The sequence below is a fragment of the Talpa occidentalis genome, unplaced genomic scaffold (assembly GCF_014898055.3).
Source record: "Talpa occidentalis isolate TD23 unplaced genomic scaffold, MPIMG_talOcc4v2.1 talOcc4.11, whole genome shotgun sequence".
In the NCBI taxonomy this organism is placed as follows: domain Eukaryota; kingdom Metazoa; phylum Chordata; class Mammalia; order Eulipotyphla; family Talpidae; genus Talpa; species Talpa occidentalis.
The window spans coordinates 100,725,783-100,749,700 of record NW_023601104.1 but is presented as its reverse complement, the minus strand read 5'-3'; the positions used below and the strand labels follow the sequence as shown (position 1 = coordinate 100,749,700).

Below are 23,918 nucleotides of genomic sequence, written 5' to 3'. Positions count from 1 at the left end.
GAAGACACTGGTCAGCAAAGGAGGCTGGGGCTGAGCTAAAAAAACACTTGGTGGGCCTCCCCTGGTGGTGCAGCGGTTGAGCGCTGAGCTGCGAAGCTGCCCTCAGCCTCTGCAGCGCCGGTTCAATCCCCGGCCGCCGGCGAGGGTCCCACATGGCGTGCAGACCTCTCCTGCCGCCCGCTGCTCCCCTCAGCAGTGTGCTTCGGTCCTTCTGCCTGCTCTGCATCCTGCTCTGGCTCTGGTGAATTCTCTCACCCTCCCGCGCTTCTGACTGTACCCAGTGCTTGCATAAATGAATAAATAAACCTTAAAAAAAAAAACCAACGAAAACCACTTGGCTTTCGTGAAATAGCATAAAAGCAAAGTAAGTCGTTTTGCTGAGAAAGAAAATTTGAGATTAAAAGAACACACATCTCTTGTTAAAAAGGACATACATTTCGGGCCTCCCCTGGAGGCGCGGAGGGTTGAGCGCAGTGCTGCAGAGGCTGTCAGCAACCCCTGCAGTGCTGGTTCAATCCTGGCTGGCCAGCAAGATACCCACATGGTGCGGCAGACCTCGCCTATCTCGCCCACTGCTCCCCTCAGCAGTGCTTTAGGTCCGTCTGCCTGTTCTGTTCCCCGCACTGTCTCCGGTGAATCCTCTCACCCTCCCGCACCTCTGGCCTGTACCCTGATTCTTGTATGCATGAATAAATAAATCTTAAAAAAAAAAAAAAAGGGACATATGTTTCACTGGAAGGGGATTGTGATACAAAACAGTTGGACCTGACAACAAATGTTGGCGAGGATGTGGAGAAAAAGGAACTCTTGTGCACTGTTGGTGGGAGTGCAAACTGGTCCAACCACTATGGAGAGCTGTGTGGAGATTTCTGGACCTACTAAACATAGAGCTTCCATAGGATCCAGCAATTCCACTTCTAGGTATTTACCCAAAGGACACAGAAACATCCATTCCAAAGAGCACCTGCACCCCTATGTTTATAGCAGCACTGTTTACAATAGCTAAGCTTTGGAAACAACCCAAATGCCCAAAAATAGATGACTGGATCAAGAAGATGTGGTACATATATACCATGGAATATTACTCAGCATTCAAAAAAGATAAACACATGCAATTTGCAGCAACATGGATGGCACTGGAAGGGATCATGCTCAGCGAAATAAGCCAAAAAGAAAAAGAAAAATACCGGATGGTCTCACTCATAGCAGGAATCTAGAAAACTTAAATAAGGGACCAGGAAAATGAATATAAGAAAGTGAAAATCAAAATCAACAAAAAACTATGAACCAGAGACACTTTTTGGGGGGTGGGGGGCGGGAGGGGAAGGATTGGGGTCAGAATGGGGCGTTTGCAATTGTATGGGGGAATATAAAAATAAAATTTAATATTTAAAAAAAAACAAAACAAAACAAAAAATAAAAAAAAAAAAAAAAAAGAAATAAAAAAAAAACAAAAACAGTTGGACCTGGAAGCAGGTCCAACTGACTTGTTTATTCAAACTTTTGTTTATTCAAGCTCTGAGGAGCCAGAGACAGGCCAGATGCACGCCCCCCACCCCAACTCCAGGCATTAGAACGTGGGCAAAGAAACCCCCGTAAGCTCCAGTCCTGTTGTCCTGCTCAGGTGAAGACAGAGGCTCCCGGATTCAAACTCCCACCGCAGCAGGGGCCTCCCCGTGTCAACTGCATCTGCACTGCTGGGGGTACAAATGCAGCACCAGAGGTGTCTAGACGGTGGGGCAGGGGACAGTGACGACTGCCACTTCGGAATCAGGCTGAAGCCATGGAAACCGAGTTTGCATCTGTGGAAAGAATGACCTTCGCATTCTTCTAGGATTTTTTTTTTAAGATTTATTTATTTATACAAGAACCGGGGTACAGGCCAGATGTGTGGGAGGGTGAGAGGATTCACCAGAGACAGAGCGGGGAGCAGAACTGGCAGGCTGACAAAATGCACTGCTGAGGGGAGCAGCAGGTGAGACAGCAGAGGTCTGCGTGCCCTGTGGGACCCTCGCCTGCGGCCGGGGATGGAACCAGCGCTGCAGAGGCTGCAGACAGCTTCACAGCGCTGTGCTCAACCGCTTGTGCCACCAGGGAGACCCTAGGATTTTTGTTTTTTAAAAATTATTGAAGCCCAAAGCAGTTTTTTATTTGGGGGAAGGCTGTCCTAATTCCCCGTTTTTGTCAGAAATTTACAACTGCTAACTGGCTTGTGCTTCCAACAACTTCTAAGACTAAATACAATGAGCCCTTCTGGATGCCTAAAGTCCAAGTGAGGACAGAGAGGGGCCTTCCTGAAGACAACGTTCCCTGTGCGAGTCACCAGAATTGCCTGGAAACCCTCTGGGCGCTTTCCAGGTGGGTTCGCATCACTGGACGCGTGAGCAGGGAAACCCCATGCTCAGATCTCCAGGAAGGTGACAAGGGAGCTCTGGGTCCCCTGATTCACTTCGACCGACTCCACTTTCAGCTATTTTGCGGCTGGATGGCCGCACAGGGCGAGCTAGAAGGAAAGGCACTGCTGGTGCAGGCCTCAGGCCCCAGGAGGAGGCCGCGGGCGACTCACCGAACTGCCGGTGGTTGGCGAGCTCCAGCTCCAGCGACTGTCCGCACAGGCTGTCGTCGGAATTGTAGCCTGCGGGGCGAGGAAGGCTGATGAGTCCGGGGCAACCGACAGCCACAGGGAGACCAGCTCCTTTGCTAGATGCCACCTCCTACCCAGGGTGAGGGAGGGGGCATGTGGATGTGCTGCTTCTATTCCCCACCCCCCTATTTCTCCAGCCCACATACTGCGTCTCACTGACCTTTAAACCCGCTTCGCCTGTGACGGCCACACGCGGCTAAAGCAGAGCTTGGGCCTGATGACAATTACAGAGCGAAAGGGGCAGGATGTTTACCACCAGGGAGCCCCTTCCAACCTGCAAGGCCAGTCGCCCCCAAAGCAGGGGGCCCTGAAAGCAGTTCCTGACAGGGGCCACATGGTCTTCAGGAGGTGGGAGGAAGGAAAAGGACGCGCCACCTGCGGGCAGCCGGTGACTCCCTGGAGACCAAACCCTGCATGAGCAGCTCCTGATGAGAACCGGAGCTGTGCCCACGGGCCACCAGCCGGCTGCCCTTCCCTGAGGACAGGAAGCTGTTCGCTGCCTCGAGTCTGCCAGTTCCCCCGACAGACCTTGGTGACGAGGGTGAGAGGGTTTCCTGTCTTGAAGGAAGGCCACACCCACGAGCAATGGACCAGAGCCCCAGAACTGGGATGGGGGCGAAGCAGTGGGCAGTGCTGGCCCTTCTGCAGGCTCTGCCGGTGGAGGAGTGGCTGGGGAAGGTCCTGGGCTTCGGTTCTGCCTCAGGCACGGGGTCCAAGCTGAGGCAGTCTGTGCTTGGCCTGGAGGCCGGCCCTGAGCACACTGACCACTAGGAGCATGAGGGGAAATGGAGTTCCCAGCTCTCCACCAAGCCCGGGGAGGGCTTCTGCACCCCAAGCCTCGGGAGATGCTGATGATGGACGCCCGGGCCACACTGGCTCAGAGACTGCACGTTCGAGGCAGCACCCGGGCAGCCCCTGCTGTCCAACCGTAAGCAGCTGGCCCTTCCCACGCCTGGCCAGGAGCGGAGCAGGACGGCTGGGTGTCTGGTGTCTGCTCAGCACATCCTATCCCCAGGGCCATGTCCTGCCAATGCATGTCACTGAGCCGGCCCGGGAGCCCCGAGGGCAGGGGATGGCCTCCCTTTGCCGGTCACCAAGGTCAGACACCCACATCTCCAGAGTGAAGTGGGGGGTATGACGAAAAAAATCACCTCTCCAGTTCTCGCCAGTGTCTCACACCTCAGAAGCCACTACATCCCTCTCTCTATATTAGAAGCAGAAAGTCTCTGCCCTGTGAGCTTTGCCTTTTCCTTTCTATTTGCAGATGTTAAATTTCACTGCCTCTTAGGGGAGACCATCTCGGGTGTTTCCTGGGTGTGGCAGCATCCCATTTGCTGACCAAGGCACGTCTCCGCCTTAGCTCACGGGGGCTGCGCTTTTAGACGGAAGGTCTGTGCAGCCCCGCGTGGGCAGCACCCCGCGCCGTGTCCCCAGGGCACCTGCTCACTTTGCGTGGCTGGGACATTTAAGGAAGACGCCTGTGCTGTCTTTTTGAGACGTAATGCTGCTGCACACACTGGGCTGCGGCACAGGGTGAACAGAACTTTCACACGCGCTGGGGAACCCCAAAAATGTGTGCGGCTTGCTGGATGGCGAGGTCTACTCCAGCGGGCCAAGCCTGAGTGTGTTCAGACTCCGCCTCTGCGCCCCACGTGTGTTTACTCCACTGCCTCGCGATTTGGTTTTGGTCTCTGGTGGCTGAGGGCTCCCCAGGGCCCCTGAACTTCCACGGGCTTCCCCTGGCAGAACTGCACTGAGGGCTGAGTTGGAATTTCTGGAGCTCACCGGGTAACTGGAAGAACACTGCAACTCGTGCCTGCATCCTGGGGGCCTTGGGTTTGTAAACCCCTATAAGTCCCTTGGTTTTCAGTTCAGGACCCCTGCCCTGGCCTGCCTACCCTCTCCTTCCCCGCATTACCGACACTCCAGTTCACAGTCCCGCTCACTTGTTCTCTGTGGAGAATAAGCTTCTGACTTGCAAGGGGGTGGGGTGGGACAGTTCTCTATATTAGGCCCAGATTTTGGTTCTCAGTCCCCTGGAGCTCCCTGGTGCTTCCCACGAGTGGTGTCAGGTCAGACCTCTGGCCGGTGACATGCCCGGAGAGGCAGGCAGGCAGAGCGATGTCTGAAGCGGGTCTGTGCAATGCCACAGCCCATCTACAGCTCGAACACCCGGCCCACCAGCCCTCTAGCCGAGAGGAGACCCCTCCTCAGAGAGCCTGCGTCTTTAGGAAAGACCCTGGGCCCCAGATGTTGGTCCTTCTTGATGGAGGGCCCCCCACTCACCTCTGGCGCGGCCTGGGTGCCGGGAGATGGGGGTGGAGCTGGAAGGGGGTACAGTGATGGCTGAGGTGGCGCAGGTCCGGGGGCCCAGGTCGGGGGGCCAGGGCTTCGCAGCAGGCTCTGCTGAGGCCTCCGTGCGGTCGAGGCTGCCTCCGTGCGGGGACCCCTGCTTTGGCTTTAGGTCCCCAGGGCCTGGGGCAGAGAAGGACATGGAGAAATCGGGCTGCAAAATCCCGGGTTAGGCTGACAGACCACACCGAGGCCTGGCGGCAGGGCAGCAGGGCACACGGAGCACAGGGTAAAGCTGGGCAGCCGCGCCTCCGGCTGGGGCGGACACAGGAGGGGCCGGGCTGCAAGCCTGGGTGGAGGCCCCTAAGGGCTGGCCCTGGCTCTAATACTGGCTGGGAGAAAAAGGAGCTCCAGAAGCAAAACAAAATGTTGGTAGGGCCTCCCCTGGTGGCACAGCAGTTGTGGAGCGCTGGGCTGCGAAGCTGCCTGCAGCCTCTGCAGCGCCGGTTCGATCCCCAGCCACGGGCGAGAGTCCCACATGGTGTGCAGACCTCTCCTGCCGCGCCCGCTGCTCCCCTCAGCAGTGTATTTCGTCAGTCTGCCTGTTCTGTTCCCTGCTCTGGCTCTGGTGAATTCTCTCACCCTCCTGCGCTCCTCACTGTACCCAGTGCTTGTATGAATAAATAAATAAATCTTTAAAAAACAAAAAAACAAAACGTTGGTAAAAAGTCCAACACAGTAACGATAGACATACCTGCTAGGTACCATGCCTGTCACTCAAAGTCCTGTTTCCTGGCAGAGGCCTGCTCAGGACCTGCCACCGGGGCTGAATGTCCAGGGTGTGCGTCCTGCCACCCGGCTCACTTGTGATTTGAGAAGCAGCGTCCTCACAATGATTTAAGGGGCCTCAATCTCTGCAGGGAGAGAGGCTCTTGGCCTGGCATCCTGTCTTTTTCAGCAATCGCAGGATGGTTTACCACGGACGTGGCCATCATCAACATTGAATGAAAAACAAAAAGCAAACCTTCCTCAAGCACAGCCTAACAACGCCGTGGCGGGCGGGCCTGAGCATTGGGACACGCTGGGCACAAAGTCCCGGTCCCGACGCCTGAGGACCCAGAGCCAGGTCTGTGGCCAAAATTCGGCACCCTGGACGGGACGCACAGTGCCCTGGGAGGCGCCCAAATCTTACAACTTGAAATCAAGGGAAAATTTGGATTGGGAAAGAACCTTGATGAGAAGCAAGATTCAAGTCTGGTGGGATGCCCGGGGACAGACTCCGGCAGGTGAGGTGAGGAGGAGCAGATGGACCGACACTAACAGGATGGCAGGGGACAGCAGGCGCCCACAGCATGCAGGGGTGGGGGGGGCTGCGGCGAGGCTCGGCCGGGGTCGGCGCCACACCCGCCGATGCCACATCTTAGCGGCTATTACTAATTTTTAGGGCGACACTGGTTTTCCACTGGCAGAACCGATAATCATTTTCCCTTCTCTGATGGAGCTCAGTGGCAACCGCCACGGCAGGCCAAGCACACAGCGGGGAGGCGGGGCGTGGTCGGGCGGGACGAGGACGAGGGGGGTGGAAACGGCAGTAGCTAAAGGCCACGTGGACCCGCGCGCCCGCCAGGACATTCTTCCTGTCCCCGGCTGGCTGAGTTTCAGTGTCCGAGATGTCAGACCACGACAGCGGTAGCTTCGCTCCGGCCTGGACTCGGGCTCAGCAGCGTCCATCCCATTATTGAAAACGCTTGAACGGAGCGACACATCCTTCCAAACAGAGAAGGCGTCAAGAGGGGGGCTCGCGAGCGAAAGCCAACGACTCGGCACTGGACAGAGACAAAGGCAGCGGGTTTAAACTGAGCTGCGTCAACACAAGAGCGCTCCGGCGGCAGAGGCCGCGCTGGGCAGGACACAGAGCAACAGAGCAGGGGCTCCCGGGCGGGCCTGCGGCGGGCGCGGGGCGGCCCCGGCCCTGCACTTACTCAGCACGGACACGCCGGCCCCGGCTCCCCTGCCACGGTGCTGCGCGGGAGGGCCCGTCCGGAGGGCGAGGCCGCGCGTCTTCTCTTTGGGAATCAGAGTCCACACTGGCTACTTTAAGCTCGGCTTTGCAACGGGGTCGGGAGGAGGGTCCGCTAAGGTCATCGGGCCTTTAGGTACTGGTTTTGCCTTTTTTTTTTTTTTTTTGGTTTGTTTGAATTTCAGGAACGGTGGCGGGAACGGGTACGCGATGAAGACATGACAGAGGAAAAGGATTAGAAATCTCCGATTTCTGAGAGAGGGAGAGGCTCGTTAGGAGAGGATGGGATGTCAGAGGAAGACCAGAACCGCAGGCGTTTAGAGAGAGCTGGGTGGGCTGTCGGAGACTTGTCCTTGTCCTTGCTTTTGCTTCTCAAAAAGGGACTCTTTTTGCGCTGAGTCGCTAAAATGTTATCACCCGGATAACCCAAAAGAGGAAGGAAAAAAAAACAAACAAACGAATGAATGGAATGAACACCAACAAATGACTTAAATGAGTCTACATGAGCTACAGGCACTTAGGCAGCAGACCTCGAGCGCCCGGGGGAGGCGAGCAGCACCCGCCACCCAGCCCCGCGCGGGGCCGAGTCCCTGGCACCCCGGCCCGTAACGAGCGCAGGGCGCGGCGGTGCCCAGGCTCCAGCTACTCAGCATGCGCGGAGAATGAGACATTGTTCAGGGAGACGGTGGCTCAGGCTATTTCTCAATGTCAGTGTGCTAAATAATTAAATAAAACTTATATTGATGAGGACCCGGCGTTTCTCACTCATCCATTTTACTGACAGGCTCCCTGACAGCTCAGCTCCAATGCCTCTTCCAAGGGCTCGGAAACAGTGATGTTTCCGGCCCGCTGAGTCAGAAAGCCTGCTTGAAGAATCCCCCAATCATTTCTGTACATCTGAGATAACCTCTGCTGGCAGGATGTATTTTAAAAAAAACAAAACAAAAACTGGGCCATCCTGGTGGCGCAAGGGGTTAAGCACCGCACTATGAAGCAATCCGCAGCCTCTGCAGCACAAGTTCCATCCCCGGCCGGCCAGGGAGCTACCCACGTGGCGAGGCAGACCTCTCCTGTCTCGCCCGCTGCTCCCCTCAGCAGTGGATTTCAGTCCGTCTGCCTGTTCTGCTCCCCGCTCTGTCTCTGGTGAGTCCTCTCACCGCGCCCCCCCCCGCATCTCACGCCTGTACCCCAGCTCTTGTATGCATAAATAAATAAATCTTTAAAAACAAAAACAAAAACAACTTTTTCATACCAAAAAGCCCTCAACACTAAGAGTCATTGTTTCCTTTGAGATTTCCTAAGACTCTTCTAGTTCCAGCCCGACACTCCATGGCCTTTAAGTGAGAGTCTCATCAGAGCAGACAGCTCATCTAACTTCCTCAACGTGGCCGCACTCACGGTAACTCATCTAAGAATTTCTGATTTAGAATTAAAGTCCACGCCAGCACCTCAGTTATGCCTGGCCCCCCAATGCCACCTGCTGGCTGGCGCTGGCTCCACGGGGTCCCGACGACGGGGCTCCAGCCCACTCCCCGCCGGGGCACCGGGAGCTCCATCTGGGGCAGTGGCCCGAGTGGGAAATGCTCAGGAAAGGCTCCTTTTCTCAGCTTTGAAAAGGAATGCTGGCCACGCCGACCTTACGGGATACTTAGGGCCAAATGAGACAAATGCAGCCCATAAACGAAGTACAAGGGGCCGAGTCCAGGGAGAGGGCCGGAGTGGGCCCCGGTATGAAGACCTCCCGCTGATGTGCTCACTCAGGGCGCAGCTCAACTGTCTGGACAGGCAGAAACTTTCTTCCTCTGAACGTCTCCCTAGCGCAGGCTGGTGACAGTTCCTGAATCAGCTTAAACAAGTTGAGGTGACAGACATTGAAAAATTAAAACCATCGCCAACGTGGAAGCTGAAGCCCAGAACCCCTCCTGACAGCAGCAAGCAATAACGTCCATACTCCACCTGCAAGAGCCTGACGACCTGGAATGCCAGTCCCCACACGGTGTGTGGGGTCACGTCTCTTTTTGGGTTTCAAGTGACACGGCAGGATTTGAAATGTCACCCCCCTACCCAGGCGTGTGCACTTGGGGTGACCAGTTGTGGGCAACATGGGGCCCCACGAACACACAAGCCTCAGGCACAGCCCTGATGTGCAGGAAGTTCTTCTTAAACACTTAAGCGCTCCTGGGGGGCGAGTTTGGCATAATCCACCGGACGCAATTTCAAAGTAACTTTGGAAATGTACGTGTTTAAGGTCACTGCTGTTTAACCGAGTCTAAAACGCACAGGCCCCCAGTTCCCGGACCTTCACGTCTCTGAAAGCAGGTGTGACCTCCATGGCCTCAGTCCCTGCTGCCCAGCTGGCGGCTGTGACAAAACTGTCACTGCCACAGGCCATTTATTTGGCTGCTATTTTCCCTTTGTGTGTGCACAGATGTCTACGTCTTTCAAGAGAGCTCCGTCAACAGGAGTAAAGTAAAACCTCTCAGCGGCGAGGCTCTGCGTCCTCGGCTGCTGCGGTCTCCTCCCTGGCGGTGGTGAAGTGACGTGCAGCGGATGCCCGAGGCCAGAGCCAATAAGGCGCCACCCGCACGACTATACCCCCTGCAGATCTCCGCAAACTCCACACCAGACCCTCCCCGGGGCTGGCAGGACTCCAGGCCGGATTAGGCAGGAGGAGAACACCTCACCTGCCTTTCCACCCGAGAAAATGATAAAAAAGCCACATGAGGGCTGGTTGAAGACCCTGTATGCACAGACAATGTGTCAGGTGCCCCGGGACCCCCCACCACAACAGCTCACTGGACACACGTGAGGGCACCTGAAGCCGACACCCCAGGCTCGTCTCTGAGTGTACACAGGCTTTGCACGCTCCAGTCCCCCTTCCACATGAGAGGCTTCTCTTAAAACAACATGGTGACAGGACAGAACGGCCGCAACCCTGTGGAGGATCTATGCTTCCCCTTGCTCATTAATGAGCCCAAGGAGGCAGCCGTGCGGGTGACCTGCACTCCCCCCGACACACCTGCCCTTGCGTGTGCACCTCCTCCCCTCTGGCTCTGCCCCCAGGGGAGTCCTTGAGACCACCTCAACCCTGCCTGACCCCACACGGGCGGTCGGCCTCACCTACCTTTCCCCACAGGCCCGTTGTGGGTGTCCTGCTCTTCTGTGCCGTTTGGGCAAGATGAGGTCTCGGGGTTCTCTGGCTGAGAGCGGAGAGGCTGAGCAGGTGGGGAGGCCGGGTCTGGGGCCTCCGGCTGCGAGGGAGGGCTGTCTGTGGTTGCCTTCAAACGTTCTCTGGAACCCTCTTTCTTTGGTTTGATGAGTTTGACTAAGGCTTTGGCTCCAATCCAGTGGTTTTTCCTGGTTAGAAGAGGAATTTGAGAAGACCCCAAGTAGGCCCACTGCCCTGCGGCAGGGGCTGGTTCCCTCATGGGGCCGGGATTCCCATCGCAGCCGGCAGCGCTGTCCATTCATTCGGGGCTCAGAAGGACGGCCTCCCTACCACCAGGGACACGGCGTCCGAGGCTCGGAGGGTGGGATGTGATTCTGGGGGGCATGAGGGAGTATGCCTTAGGGCAGAGGCCTTCAACAGCCGCCCGGAACACAGTGCCGGGAGCCGGGCCTCGGGCTCTGGACGGGCTGTGGGACGGACGGAGTGGCGCCGCGCTGCTCTCGGCCGGCTCCGGGACAATCTTTCTGCCCAAATGCATGAGTGGAGCCACCCCCCACCCCCACTCATTGTCAGCTACACTGACATCCTCTGACGACGCCTGGCACTGAGGAGTGGGCGCAGGGGAAGAGCAGCCGTCAGAGCCAACACCAGCGAATTTAAGGAGCGACTGAGCGGCAGCTCGCGGCAGGAATCCAGGGGAGCAGGAGGAGGGCTGCACGGCCCTCTGAGCCCGCGTGGCGCTGACAGCACGGCGTTTACTCCAGCCGCTCCCCTTCCTCACCTGGGCCTTGGCCTCTGCCTGGTGGGCGATTTAGACAGAGGTTCTGCAATTCTGTGGTTCTGGGATTTCAACAGAGGCCTAAGCAGGGATGGGGACCTGCCTCCCGTTGGAGGCACAGGACGCGCCAAGGGCCAGCTCCTTGGGGCGAGCCAGCCCACACCTGGCAGTGTGTCTGGGGAGCTGCCCGCGGTTGGAGAAGCCGGAGGAGACCGTGTCAGGTCAAAAGGCTCCTGGGTTGGAAGACCTCGAGCGGCTGGCCCAGGGGTCCTACCCAGCCCCACACAAGCACACCGTGGCCTTCTCTGACCTGTTCAATCCCAGATGAACTCTGACAAGACCACCCTCCCGTGCTGTGTTCAGGGCGCCTCTGGCCCCCATAGGGCTTGTGGCTAAATCACGTCTGTGATACTCCAGGCCAGCCAGTATCTACCTCCCTCACAGAGGAGCCGGAGCAGAGGGTAGGGCTGAGAGCAAGTCAAAACCCTGCCCCTAGAGGCCCCCACCCCATGGGAATCCCCAGCCCCCCACACGGGCCTGCTCCAGGCAGCCAGCTTCTGCTCCCTCAGGAAAGAGGACAGCTTCCAGGGCGGCGTTAAGTCATGACAATGTTATTCAACTCACTTCTTTGGAGCAGGATCATAGAACTTGTACTGATCCATGATTTTTTCTTCCAGTTTTTCCTTGTGTCTTCGCAAAGCGTTTAATTTGTCTCTGTGAATAGAGGGGCAGAGAAAAATTATCCATCCCGTTTTCAATAAAACAAGGACTGACTCATAGCTCCAGCCTGGGACCTGCCCCAGGGCGTCCAGTGTGTGTCTGGGACTCAGACATCATGATGGCTGCCCTGGGAACGTGATAACGAGTCATTCCAAGCAGGTCCTGGAAGCCCAAAGGCCTGGGAAGACTTGCCAGAGCCCCTAGCATCTGGCTGTAAGTGCACCCCAGGGAGCAACCGCTAACCTCCTGGAGTTCAAGCTCAGAAACCCCAAGGACTTTCCGGCCAGGTCAGCCAGAACAGTGGGCACATGGGGTCAGACACAAGGCTAGCTCCTGGGGGTGCTCACCTCTGCAGAGGGGAAAAAGTCTGCCTCAAGGAGTTACATGGACGTCAGGGTGGAAAAAGTCAGCTCAGCTAAGTCAGACTAGTGACCTACACCCGCTGCAATGCCAGGTTTCTGGTTAACCCCTCTGTAGGGACAAACTCAAAAGCGTTCAGGAAGCTTTTGATAAGCAGCAAAGCCAGCCTAGAAAGACCAGAGGGAGTGGTGGGGACTGCGGCAAGGTTGGAGCGCACTGCTGTGCGGGAATGAACGCAGGCCCCGTGGGGGGATCTTCCCCGTTGGTTTTCTAAGGATCCAAAAACCCAGTTTATGAAACGAAATCTGCTGATTCTGAAATGCTGGAAACCAGCTCATCATTTCAAATATATAGGAAGGATCAAAGAGAACCTCTCAACCCTGCCAGCCTTAGGGGACAAGACCATGGTCTTCCTAAAAGGGGGGTGTGCTTTTATCTCGGCACCGAGGGCGGCAGTGATGCACCCCACACCTCACTGCCCCCAGGCTCACCGCTGCTGGCCTGCTCCTGTCACCTCTGTGTTTGTCACTGTTTGGACCCCTGGTTTCCTCTTTGAAAAGGACACCCCTGGACCAGAGGTAACTTCTCAGTCTCCTTCATGGTGAAGCTGCCAAAGTCACCCCCAAACTGAGGGCTGTTCCAAGGTTTCACCATAAAGGGAGCACCTCAAGCAACGTGAAGGCTTCACCACGCACTGGCCGCTGGCCACCCACCGTGCCCTGGGCTCTAGGTCTAGTCATTACGCTGTCCTCAGCCTGCAGCTTGGCCTTGTGCTTTGAGCACCGACATGGCTGGGGTTAGCCCCACAGATGCAGCAGCCCCGCGCGCCCCCAGGGGCAGCTCCCCTTGGAGGCTGCTCCGGGGTCTCTGCAGACACCTTCTAATGCAAGCCCATCAAGAGATCATCCCCTGGGTCCTGGGCTCGGGCCCCTCAAGTTAGCACCTGCTGCGAACTTTCACTAGCTGCGTTATAAAGGGTCAACTTCAGGCAATGCTCATTTCTACCCCAAAGGGCAATGGTTTTCAATGGACCCCATCCTTTAGCAGGTGACGGGTGCCTGAAGATGAACAGAGGAGGCTGCAGCAGTGAATGAAGGTGCATCTCTACAAGGGGCTGGGATGGCATGTGGGGGCTTGCTGGCACCCCGCCCCGTGGAGAGTGCCTCTGCTGGCCCCCACATGGCCACCATCCCTATCACGGGGAAGGGCAGCCCCCGCTCCCCACCACATGGAGGAGTGAAAACACCCGGATGCACAAAGCATCTTGGATTACTCCACCTCGGAACCTTGAGGCTTCTAGCACCAGGGCTCTTGACCTCTATTTCTGGCTGTTTTCTAGGCCCTGCTAGGTCACCACCCATCAAACACTTCCCAGGGAATCCAAACTCGCTAGCTGGGCACGGAAGCCTGCACCGCCGAGCCCCGCTTCCTTCTCCGGCCATTGCTCCTGACTGCCCTGCCTGTGCCCTGCACGTAGACACGGCTGCCCTCCACCTGCACGCCCCCGCCCGGGCTGGCCTTCTCCCTGTCCTGTGTCACACCCCTCCTGCCTCCCCCACCTCCGTGCTGCTCAACATCTGTCTCGTGTGGACATAGCTCTGCTCACCCTCCTGCCTCCGACAGGCCCCAGCTATTGAGACTGGTCTGTGCACCCCGAGGGGCCTAGGCCAGAGCCGGCACATGAGACACCGCCCAAGGGAGGACAAGCGCAGCATCCCAGGAGCCAGGCAGTCTCGGGAACATGAGACAGGGCACCCCTGCTCGGTCTTCAGGTTCAGTTCTTCCCCTGAGATGCTCCAACAGCACCTGCCCACCTTTAGGAGTGGATGTAAATCCAAAAGCAGATTAAGCAGCTCTGGGCGGTGGGCGTGCCTTTGTAAAGCAAACTCATGGCAACCATCACTGCCTGCAGAAACCTACAGCCCCCCCCCCCCCCCCGGCAGCCAGAGAAGCAGGTGCTGGAACAAAGACACGGCCCTCAGGACACCGGCGGTCCACGCTGTTCTCCACCCAGAACGCCACAGGTCGTGGTGGGCGGCAGGGGAAGCCGGGACCCCTTTGTGGGCAGCATCCCCCACCATGGTGGAGGAACAGGCGCCCTTACATGTACTGCTTCTGCTCCTCATGGTACTGCTCCTTGTTCTCCATGTTCTGCTCCAGAAGCATCTGGTTCTGCTGGCTCAACAGCTGGATCTGGCTCAGGAGGTGATGGTTTTCTTCCTCCAAATTCCCCTTGAGGCGGGAGAGCAGCTAAAACACAGGTCAACAAGGGCTCAGGCCCCAGGAGTCCCCTGCTGGGAACCTAGTTTCCAAGAGAAGGGCCAGGCTTCGGGCACAGACATTCATCTCAGGATAATCTGTGCGAGTGAAAGCTTGGAGGGACCATCGGGTCAATGACATGGAAGGACCAAGTTCCCTCTATGACCACGTGTCAGTCCCCCAGCCCCTGGCCACGTAAGAGGCCTCTTTAATGGGACTCCTGGGAAAATTGGAGTTACTGCAGGGCTGGCATCCAGCTTCTATTGGACAGATCTCCTCTAGAAGGGGCGGGCACACCTTTTGGAAAGAGCCAGAGAGTGAACATGTCAGGCTTCCCAAGCCAGACCATCTCTGCTGTAACTGCTCATGCCTGCAGGTGCAGCAGGAAAGCAGCCACAGGTGATACGCAAATGCACAGGTGATAGACATACGCCCAGGTATGGCTGCATTTCTATAAGCTGTTACTTACCAAAGGGTAAATTTCCTATTATTTTCACTTGCCACAAATTCTTTTGATTTCCCCCAACCATTAGAAAGTGTAAAAGCAGGCCTCCCTGGTGGCGCAGCGGGTTGAGTGCCACGCTATGAAGCTGTCCACAGCCTCTGCAGTGCTGGTTCAATTCCCGGCTGGCCAGGGAGATACCCACATGGTGCGGCAGACCTCTCCTGCCTCACCCGCTGCTCCACTCAGCAGTGTATTTCGTCAGTCTGCCTGTTCTGCTCCCCGCTCTGTCTCTGGTGAATCCTCTCACCCTCCTGCACATCTGGTCTGTACCCCAGGTCTTGTATAAATAAATAAATCTTTTAAAAAAGTGTAAAAGCCATTCATATAAAGTTTACAGCTGCACAGAAACAGGGAGTGGGCAGATCTGATATGAGGGGCTGAGGTTGCCAGCGCCTGCTCTCACTGTCACGGCTGGTGCACCAGAAAAATCACCAACTCTGGCTTCACACAATCTGGGTTCCAACCCACACTGCAGGGTCGGCCTGAAGTCTCCTCCCACACAGGGCAGGCCGTGGGGGCCAGGCTTCTACTCTGCCTGGGTCTCAGTCCCCCTCCACAGCCCAGAGGGGTCTTCAAGCAGCTCAGCGGCATCCTGAGCCCGTTTCCTCAACCGTGATGCCCTGCAAGGCAGTTAACTGGCACACAGAAGCCAAGGGGCTATGTCCCAGGGGTGCCCGCTTTCCTGGGTCTTGAGGCTGGGGTGCTGGGGTGGGGCCTGGCTGGGCTCCTCTGCCCACTGTACTTGCTCTGGGATCTGTTTACAATTTCATCTGAGGTTTGGCCATTTAAGATCATTTAAATGGCAGGGATGGCTCTGCCCATCTGGGAACTGGGGGATTCCCGACTAAGCCCATCCCCAGAGCCCCAGGATCTGGAGCCCCAGTCAGACAAACCCAAGAACAGGGGCAAATTGATACCATTCCTCTAGAAGAGATGGAAAGACAGTCCAGAGGACCGAAATAAAACGGTACCCAGCCCCTCCCCACTGCCTGAGAAAGCAAAGGTATTTTCTAAGACATCCCCACCGATCGTGGGCTGTGCCCCTTCCAGGTGCCTCCGCACCACCTTCCCACACAGCCTCCCAGGCAGATGCTCATGAAGACCCGTCATAACCCTGCTGAGCCCAAGGCTGTCAGCCCAGGGGACTCGCTGGTGTCCCGAGGCTTCACCTCACAGTGGTTGTCCAGCTTGGTCAGCGAGATGTCCATGGTCTGGTGCTGCTCCTTCAGGTCGTCAAAGCGGGCCTGCCAGCGGTTCAGCTCCAGCTGTGCGTTGTTCAGCGAGGTCTTCAGCTCCTTGTTGTGGGCATGCAGCTCCTCATACTCCCCCTTCAGCTGGTGGTGCAGGAAGGTGACCCTGCGGGTGGAGAGCCCAGGGCAGAGGGCTGAAGAGGGCACCCAGCTGGGCAACCTTGGACCAAACCCCCTTCTCTGGGCCTCAGGCCTTTTTCTTTGTCATCGTGACTGTAGCTTTTTTTTTTTTTTTTAAGTTGACTGATCACAGCTTGACGATACCACAGAATAATATTCAGCATCAGCTGGAGATGTGCCCGGGAGACCGAAGCATCCATCACCCATGACCACGAGAATGTCACGAGTATTGATCTAGGGTTACAAATCAATTTCAGCATGTAGGGGAATCCACAGATAGGGGTCCAGAAATGATGAGGATGGGGTGCATCTCCCTTATGAGATGGTTCTGCGGCGCGGGTTATAGGTGTGCTTGCACCGGACACAAGGGTGTCACACAGGGGGAACCAGGGGAGCTGTCACCTGCATCCGCCCACCCCAGCAACCCATGAGTCCCCTTCGCCCTGATCACAGCCAGCGGCCAGCACGGCAGGGCTTGTGAGAGCTCCGGTTACCGGGACCCACGGGGCCGCCTCTGGGCCCGCCGCAGGCTCACCTGTCCAGCTCACCCCGCAGCCTCTGGTTCTCGCCCGCGGCCACGGCGCTGCTCCTCTGCTCTTGCTGCAGCGCTTCCCGCTCGGAGTGCAGGGCCTTCTCTAGCTCGTCCAGCTCTGCCTTGTGCTTCAGCATGGCTTCGTGCCTGGCAGAGGGGAACACACCTGCTGGGAGCTTGCCACGGGCCCATGGTGCCCACACGTAACACCGGAAGACCGAGAAGCCTCCCAGAGAGAACGGGGTTCCCTGGTGCCCGCTGCAGAGCTGAGCAGGACAGGGCAAAGGGGCAGGGAGAGGCAGGACAGCATGGGACAGGAGCCTGGCAGCGGGGAGAGCTGCCTCTGGGGTCCCCTCCACCCTGGCATGTCTCCATGTTCCCGCCAGGTCCCCGCTATAGTGGCCCGTCCTCCTCGCTGACGCGGAGAAAGGGGACGGTGTCAGCAGGGACTTCCTCCTCGGCGCCCCGCGTGGTCGGGAGCCTCTCCTTAGACACACTCTGTGCACCTCTCTCCTGCGCTAGCGCCCCAAGCACTTCACACGTCTGCCCAGTCTCTGGGTCTGGCCTGGAGCCACCTGGGATCTGCTGGGGCCCAGCCCCCGAGGCCTGGCTGACTGAACACCACGAAGCCTACGACACCCTGGACCCCGATTTGTCAAGGACACGAAGTGGGATGTGTGCATTTCAATGTATGCAAATTTTACTTAAAAAACTAAAAACAAGTGTGGAGGGGAGGGTGGGAAGGGGCGATGGGAGAGGCCGGCAGAGGCGTGAGCACCAGCAGCGGAAGCCTGCGCGCCGGGCCACGGGCTTCCCCGAGCCGTCTGCCGTCTCTGTACTCCAGTTCCCAAATCAAAGGTCAGAAAAAGGAAAGCAAGCAGCCCAGACCCGGCCCAGACAGACAAGGCCCGGGAAGCCAGAGCGCGGCACGCGCCAGGGAGCGGGGAGCACCCTCGTTAGGCCTGGCGTGAAGGGGCGGGGAGGCTCCTTAGGGAAGTGAGGCCCAAACGCCGAGGTGTCCCGGAGGCAGGGACAGTGCGCCCCGGCACCCTTCCCCCTCGGGGGCCCTCCCGCCGCTCAGTCTCCAGCTGCACAAATTCCAAATCCCCGAGCGTGACCTCTGATTTACTTCCCTTTGGGCAAGTTCAGGGGCCCCAGAGAACAGAAGCAGCCCAGAAAATGGGGCGTGGGGTGGACGGGAGCCCCGCCTGGCCGCACCTGTCCCCCAGCTCCTTGTGCTCTAGCTCCAGGTTCCGATGCAGCGTCTTCAGGCAGCCGTGCTGGCGGATCAGGGCCTCGTACTCGGTGGACTGGCGCTCGTGCAGCGTGCCCAGGTGCTCGTGGTCCTGAAGCAGGGCCTCGTAGGCCGCCGCCAGCCGCTCCTGCTGCTTCTGCAGGTTCTCGTTCTCCGTCTCCTTGGCAGTCTGCTGGCTCTGCAGCAGCGTGTACTGTGCGGTGAGCGAGGCGCTCTGGGAGCTCAGGGTAGAGTTTTCCACCTGGAGGAAGAGCGGGCGACGGCGCCTCACCACCGTGGCAGGCCAGGGAGCCCCGCTCGAGGACGGAGGCGGGCCCCACGGAACAGCGACCCCCCTGGGCAGGAAAACCTAGCTGGGCAGAGTAAGGAACTGCTCTGGGAAGGGGCCAAGCCCGAAAGACCCTGATAAGAAGGTGCTGTGGTCCTGAGGCCTCACAACGTCTGCTTTTTGTGTAAATTATTAAGCTCCCTGGGTACCTGCGTTAACAATTTTTAAAAACCTATTCTTTAAAACAAAGAGACAGAAAATCCGAAAGGAGAGTGCATTCCTGAATCATCACCAAACAACGTAACCCATCGACAGGTGCAGAACACCCACGTAGCACTCCAGATCAGAAACCCAGAGAGAAGGGAATCCCCGGGTCATTCTGAGGCTGCCATTACCCTGACTTAGCACCCGAGATGTTTCTACAACAAAAATACAAAGCAATATCCCATGTTCTTATTTTAAAAGAACAAACCCCCAGGCCTCCCTGGTGGTGCAAGGGGTGAAGCACTGCACTGTGAAGCCATCCGCAGCCTCTGCAGCACGAGTTCGATCCCCCCAGCCAGGGAGCAACCCACATGGCGCGCAGACCTCTCCTGTCTCCCTGCTGCTCCCCTCAGCAGTGGATTTCAGTCAGGCTGCCTGCTCTGTTCCCCACTCTGTCCCTGGTGAGTCCTCTCACCCTGCGCATCTCTGGCCTGTACCCCAGCTCTTGTATGCACAAATAAATAAATCTTTAAAAAAAAAAAAAAAAGAAAGAACAAACCCTGAGCACTTTGTCAACGTTTCCTGTTTATTGTCTCTGGCTCCTAAGTTAATATTGTCAAACTTGTCTCAGAAACTGCATTCATGGGAATTCCTTTTCCCACAGCCTGTGCATCATCAATATAAATCAACTCCTACTGAGCCAAACTGACTTGATGCCAGAGCATCTTTTCCAAGTCGCTCCTAAGAACAGCTCTAGCAACTGACTTCGGCAGTCAGACAAGACAGCAGGTAAGAGCAGAGCACGACATTTTCAGCCCAGTAGCCGCAGGCTCAGGGATCTAAAGCACCTTCAGACCCGAAGGGTAGGAACCAGTGTTTGCAATAAACCTGCTAAACATAACATCCACCCAAGCCCCACACTCTGCCATGCTTGGCCCTGCCGCCTCCTGGGAGTCGGGGTGCCCCGCCCTCACCTGCAGCTGGGCCGTCTGGGTCTGCAGCGTGGCCGTATGCTCCTGCAGGAAGGCGCTCTGCTTCTGCAGCGTCAGGATCTGCGTGCTGAAGGCCACGTTCTGGGTCTCCAGGTGCTGCAGCTGCTCCTTGAGCAGTTGCTTCTCAGTCTGCAGGGCGGCGTTCTGGGGGCGGAAGCACAAGGCCCATCAGGTACCGGCTCGGGAAACACTGGCTGTGGTGCTCCAGGACCCTCCAGAGCGGATGCTTTGGGGGCCGATGTCAGGGTTCACACCAGGTGGGAGAAGTCACATTTTCCTTTTTAGGGGAGACAATTCAACGGCACTGGGGCGAAGAGCTGGGGTCCGGGCATGTGCTTGTGAGACAGGAGGGAATACACACAAAGGCGCTGCCGGTTGGAGCCCAGTGATGCCTGGCCCCGGAGCGGAGTTACAGCCGTGGGTCCTTGCCGCTTTACGGCTTTTTTCGGCCGGATGCCCTGAGGGTGCATGTGTGAGCTGCGGCCACAGCCTCCCCCTGCTCCGCGTGGGCAGGAAGAGGAGACAGTTCATGTCATGCGGGGCGGAGAAAGCCGGAGCGCGAGGCCACACCTGGGCCAGGCCAAGTCCCTCAAACTCTGACTAGTTTTCCCTTCTGTCAAATGACGGGAATCGCCACTACTTCTAAGGTTGTTTGGGAGAATCCAATATAATCAGGAAGGGGAAACCTCCTGTTGAGAGCCAGAGAGTAAATGTTTTGGGGTTTGCCAGCCTATCCCTCCGCTACCACAGACGGGAGGCAGCCCCACATCACAGGCAAACTGAGGGCATCTGTGTTCCAATAAAAGTCAATGACACGGCCTCCCTGGTGGCGCAGGGGTTAAAGGCAGAGCTGTCAAGCCATTGCCAGCCACTGCAGCACAAGTTCAATTCCCCTGCCGGACAGGGAGGTGACCCTCATGGCACAGGAGACCTCTCCTGTCTCCCCGCTGCTCCCCTCAGCAGTGGATTTCAGTAGATCTGCCTGTTCTGCTCCCCGTTCTGTCTCTGGTGAGTCCTCTCACACCCCATACCTCTGGGCTGTACCCCAATTCTTGTATGCATAAATAAATCTTAAAAAAAAACAAACAAACAACAAACAACCAAAAACTCAATTACAAAAGCAGGTGACAGGCCTGCTGCCAACCCCTGCACAGAGCATCAAGTACCCACTCCTGCGGGTACAGTGAAGCGAGAGGCCAGGTGGGGCGGGCAGGGTGTCCCATGGGAGCAGGTGAAATGTTATACACCAAAGGGATGTCAACAGATGGACACCCTGCCTGCTTCACAATGATGGCACCTGACAAGGACCAGCCTGGGGGGCCGCCCTCTGCGCGACCACGTTCGCAGCCCACTCACGTTCCGTTCCAGCTCGATGGCCCGGTCCTTGAAGCGCAGCAGCTCCATCGTGGCTTCCTTGTGGCTGGCCTCCCAGGTCTCCGTCCCCTGGGGGCCCGGCACCAGCGCTGCCCCGGGATGACTCAAGGAGTTCTGCAGGGTTTTCCCTTCTTCCTGGCTCTGTCTGAAGGCCTCGCGCTCCTTCTGCAGCTGCCGGTACGGGACACAAAAGCAGACTTGGGGCAGGAGACCAGGATCCCTGCCCATACCAGCGGCCAGAGGGCGGCCCCCACCCAACCCATCTCTCAGCTCACCCACCCCTCACGGGCACTGGCACGTGAGCAGACACTGCTTTCCTTTTTTGGGGGGATGCATGTAACCTCCCTCCTACGTGACACCCCCTTCTTCCAGAGGACAAAGGGCAGTGGCCGGGGACCCAGTCCTGCCACGTGATGGCACGTCCTCGCCCTCCCCTGGGCCTCCTCTACCTATAACACGGAGCCAGCCTGGAAGCTGGAGCACAGGACATGAGAAAGCCCCTTCCGGCTCCAGGCCCACGCTGCTCTGGGTTCCTCATCCAGTCACGCAGCCAAGAGCTGTGCCCAGGACTGAGACCAGGCAGAGCACCGGTGTGGGGACCTGTGTCCACATGTGTGTGTGTCTGGAACATGTGCGCGCCCAGAGCACACGTGTGCGTGTCCTCACAAGGCCCTGTGCGCCCGTGTCTGTCCCGTGTGAGGGGCCGTGAGACTTTGGGCCGGCTTGGAGCCCGATGACCCCAGCTTCACGTGGGGGTCCCCCCGGTGTCGCTGCAAACACAGTGCCGCTCTGAGCCACCTCCCCCTCACTGCCCCGCTCCCCGCCCCAGCACTGATCCACGCTCCACATCTGTGCCGCCTCGATGCCCAGGGGCCCAGCCGCGCCTGCTCAGGAAAGCGCCCCGCCCGCTGCTACCTGGTGAGGGGCTGCCAAGGGTGGGGCGTGCACCTGGAGGGACCCGCCACTTGCCCTAAAGAGCCGGCCCTTACCACCTGGAGCTCGTTCTGCAGCTGGTGATTCAGGCTGGTTCTCTCTTCCATCTGCGCTTCCAGAAACGCAATCTTGTCTTCTTTCATGGCTAGTGTTGTTTTTAATGCTGATTCATTTCTGCCTTCCAAAAGCTTGTATTTTCTGGGGGAGGAAAAAAAGATGTGGGCATTATGTACCCCTACAGGCGCCCAAACCTGGCTGCGGGCACCTTCCTCCCCAGGAAGCGGTTTCCTCCACTGCCCTGTAGCATCTGGCTCAGCAGACCTGCAGGTCCAAAGCCTGCCCGTCTGGAGTCCTTCCTGGACCACACGCAGACACCCCAGAGGCACCTTCCACTCTGCGTGTTTACAGCCATCATCTAGGGGGGGTGTTATTATGCCCCTTTCACAAATGGGGAAACCAAGTCTCAGGACCGCTAAGCAGCTTGCCCAAGGTCACAGAGCCAGACAGTGCCAAGTCTGTGTGGCCTCGTCACCAAAAAGGGTTATATTGGGCCTCGCTGGTGGCGCAGTGGTTAAAGTCAGTGCCATCAAGCTATTACCAGCCACTATGGGGTGAGTTCAATCCCCAGCCAGGGAGCTCCCCACATGGCGCAGCAGGCCTCTCCTGTCTCGCCTGCTGCTCCCCTCAGCAGTGGGTTTCAGTGGATCTGCCTGTTCTGCTCCCCGCTCTGTCTCTGGGGAGTCCTCTCATGCCCCACACCTCTCGCCTACACCCCAGTCCTGTATATATAAATAAAATTTAAAAACCGAAGGGGCCGGGTGGCGAGTGAAGAGGGTGACTGCACGGAATGCAGGGGATTCTAGGGCAGTGACTGTTCTGTGTGAAGCCTCACGCTGGACACGTGGCACTGTGCATCTGGCCAAACCCACAGACTCTTCACCACGAGAGTGAATCCCGGGTACACTGACTTCACAAGCACACCCCTTTGCTGGGGGCTGCTGGCAGCGGGGCAGGGGGCTGCGCATGTGGGTTTGTGTGGAATCTACTGTCCCCTCAGTTCTGCCGTGAAATAAAAATTGCACTAAAATAGCCTTAAGAAGCCTGTTTGTTGAACAGAAGTCTCCTTCCGCGCTCCCTAAGAACCTCCAGGAAGACATGGGGTGGGAAGGAACCACGAAGGACGGGTCCTGGGGCAGGGACCACACCAGGGTGGGGTGGGGGGTGCCCTCACGTGTCACCGCTGTTGTCATCCCGCAGCAGCAGCTCCTTGGGCACGCCGGCCTTCTCCAGCTCCTGGCTCAGTTTGTCCAGCTCACTGGACAGCTGCTGGCTCTTCAGCTTCTCCAGCACCAGGTCCTGCAAGGATAGCGAGGGGACAAGCATGGGAGGGGGGTCCAGGGAGGCGTGGGGGGGCCGGGCACAGGCCCTTTCACAGGCTGAGCGATGATCCCCTGGTCCAGGCGGACCCAGGGCTCTAGGACGGAGCAGGTGGGGCTACCCAGGATGCGCTTCTCAACGGATGGATGAACACGCTTTCCCGGCCCCCGGGCCGAGACCAGAGCCCAGCCGGCTGCATGTCCACGATGCCCTAACACGCTCCACACACATGCAGACCGTGCCCGCGGCGCCACTCACGCCGGCCTCAGAGGAGAGGGTCTGATTTCTGCCAACGAGGCTGCTTTTCCCCCGCAGTCATGTGATTAAACGCTGACTGCAGAGGATTTGGAACAGGCTCAAAAAAGTAAAAAGAGAAAGATTTTGCCCCAGTTATGGTTTACTTTTCACAGGTGGGTGTCGCTCTCATTTAGACGGGTCCCCTAACTTCCTCGCCTCTTGGTGACCCTGCAGGCAGCTGCTGGTTCCCGCCAGGCTGGGGCACGTGTGAGTGTCCTGTCCTCCAAATCCCGAGGCCCAGACAGGCTGGGGCAGAGCGGGGCTCACTGACATTCCACCTGTACACCCCGCCCCCACTGTCCAGCCAAGTGAGCAGGTGGGACTAACAGGCTATGGAGGAGGCTAGAAGGGCCGGCATGTGCCCTTCAGACGGCTCCAACGCAGCAACCACCAACCTCCTGCTGCGGCGGCCCTAAGGGCACAGCAGCCGAGACCACTGAGTCACAGCAGAGGACGGGCTCCCGGGCAGACACCTGGCTCTCGTGGGTCAAGGCCTGAACTGCTGACAGAGAAAGGGGCTGTGTGCCAGGCGTATCTGCCCTCGGCCCCACAGCGCGCAGACTGCCTGC

The 23,918-nt window shown here is 57.8% G+C and overlaps 1 protein-coding gene across 1 annotated transcript in view; it reads right to left on the bottom strand.

Moving 5' to 3' along the window:
- Positions 1 to 23,918, bottom strand: part of LOC119239464 (protein Daple-like) — a 109,323-nt gene that overhangs the window by 5,562 nt on the left and 79,843 nt on the right. The window contains exons 16-27 of the mRNA XM_037504040.2: positions 22,907 to 23,031; positions 21,732 to 21,873; positions 20,725 to 20,913; positions 19,351 to 19,512; positions 17,868 to 18,145; positions 16,653 to 16,796; positions 15,917 to 16,103; positions 14,088 to 14,233; positions 11,528 to 11,617; positions 10,081 to 10,313; positions 4,931 to 5,119; positions 2,567 to 2,635 (exon numbers count right to left, since the gene is read on the bottom strand). Coding sequence (XP_037359937.1) covers positions 2,567 to 2,635; positions 4,931 to 5,119; positions 10,081 to 10,313; positions 11,528 to 11,617; positions 14,088 to 14,233; positions 15,917 to 16,103; positions 16,653 to 16,796; positions 17,868 to 18,145; positions 19,351 to 19,512; positions 20,725 to 20,913; positions 21,732 to 21,873; positions 22,907 to 23,031 — 1,954 coding nt within the window. The remainder of the gene's footprint in view (positions 1 to 2,566; positions 2,636 to 4,930; positions 5,120 to 10,080; positions 10,314 to 11,527; positions 11,618 to 14,087; positions 14,234 to 15,916; positions 16,104 to 16,652; positions 16,797 to 17,867; positions 18,146 to 19,350; positions 19,513 to 20,724; positions 20,914 to 21,731; positions 21,874 to 22,906; positions 23,032 to 23,918) is intronic.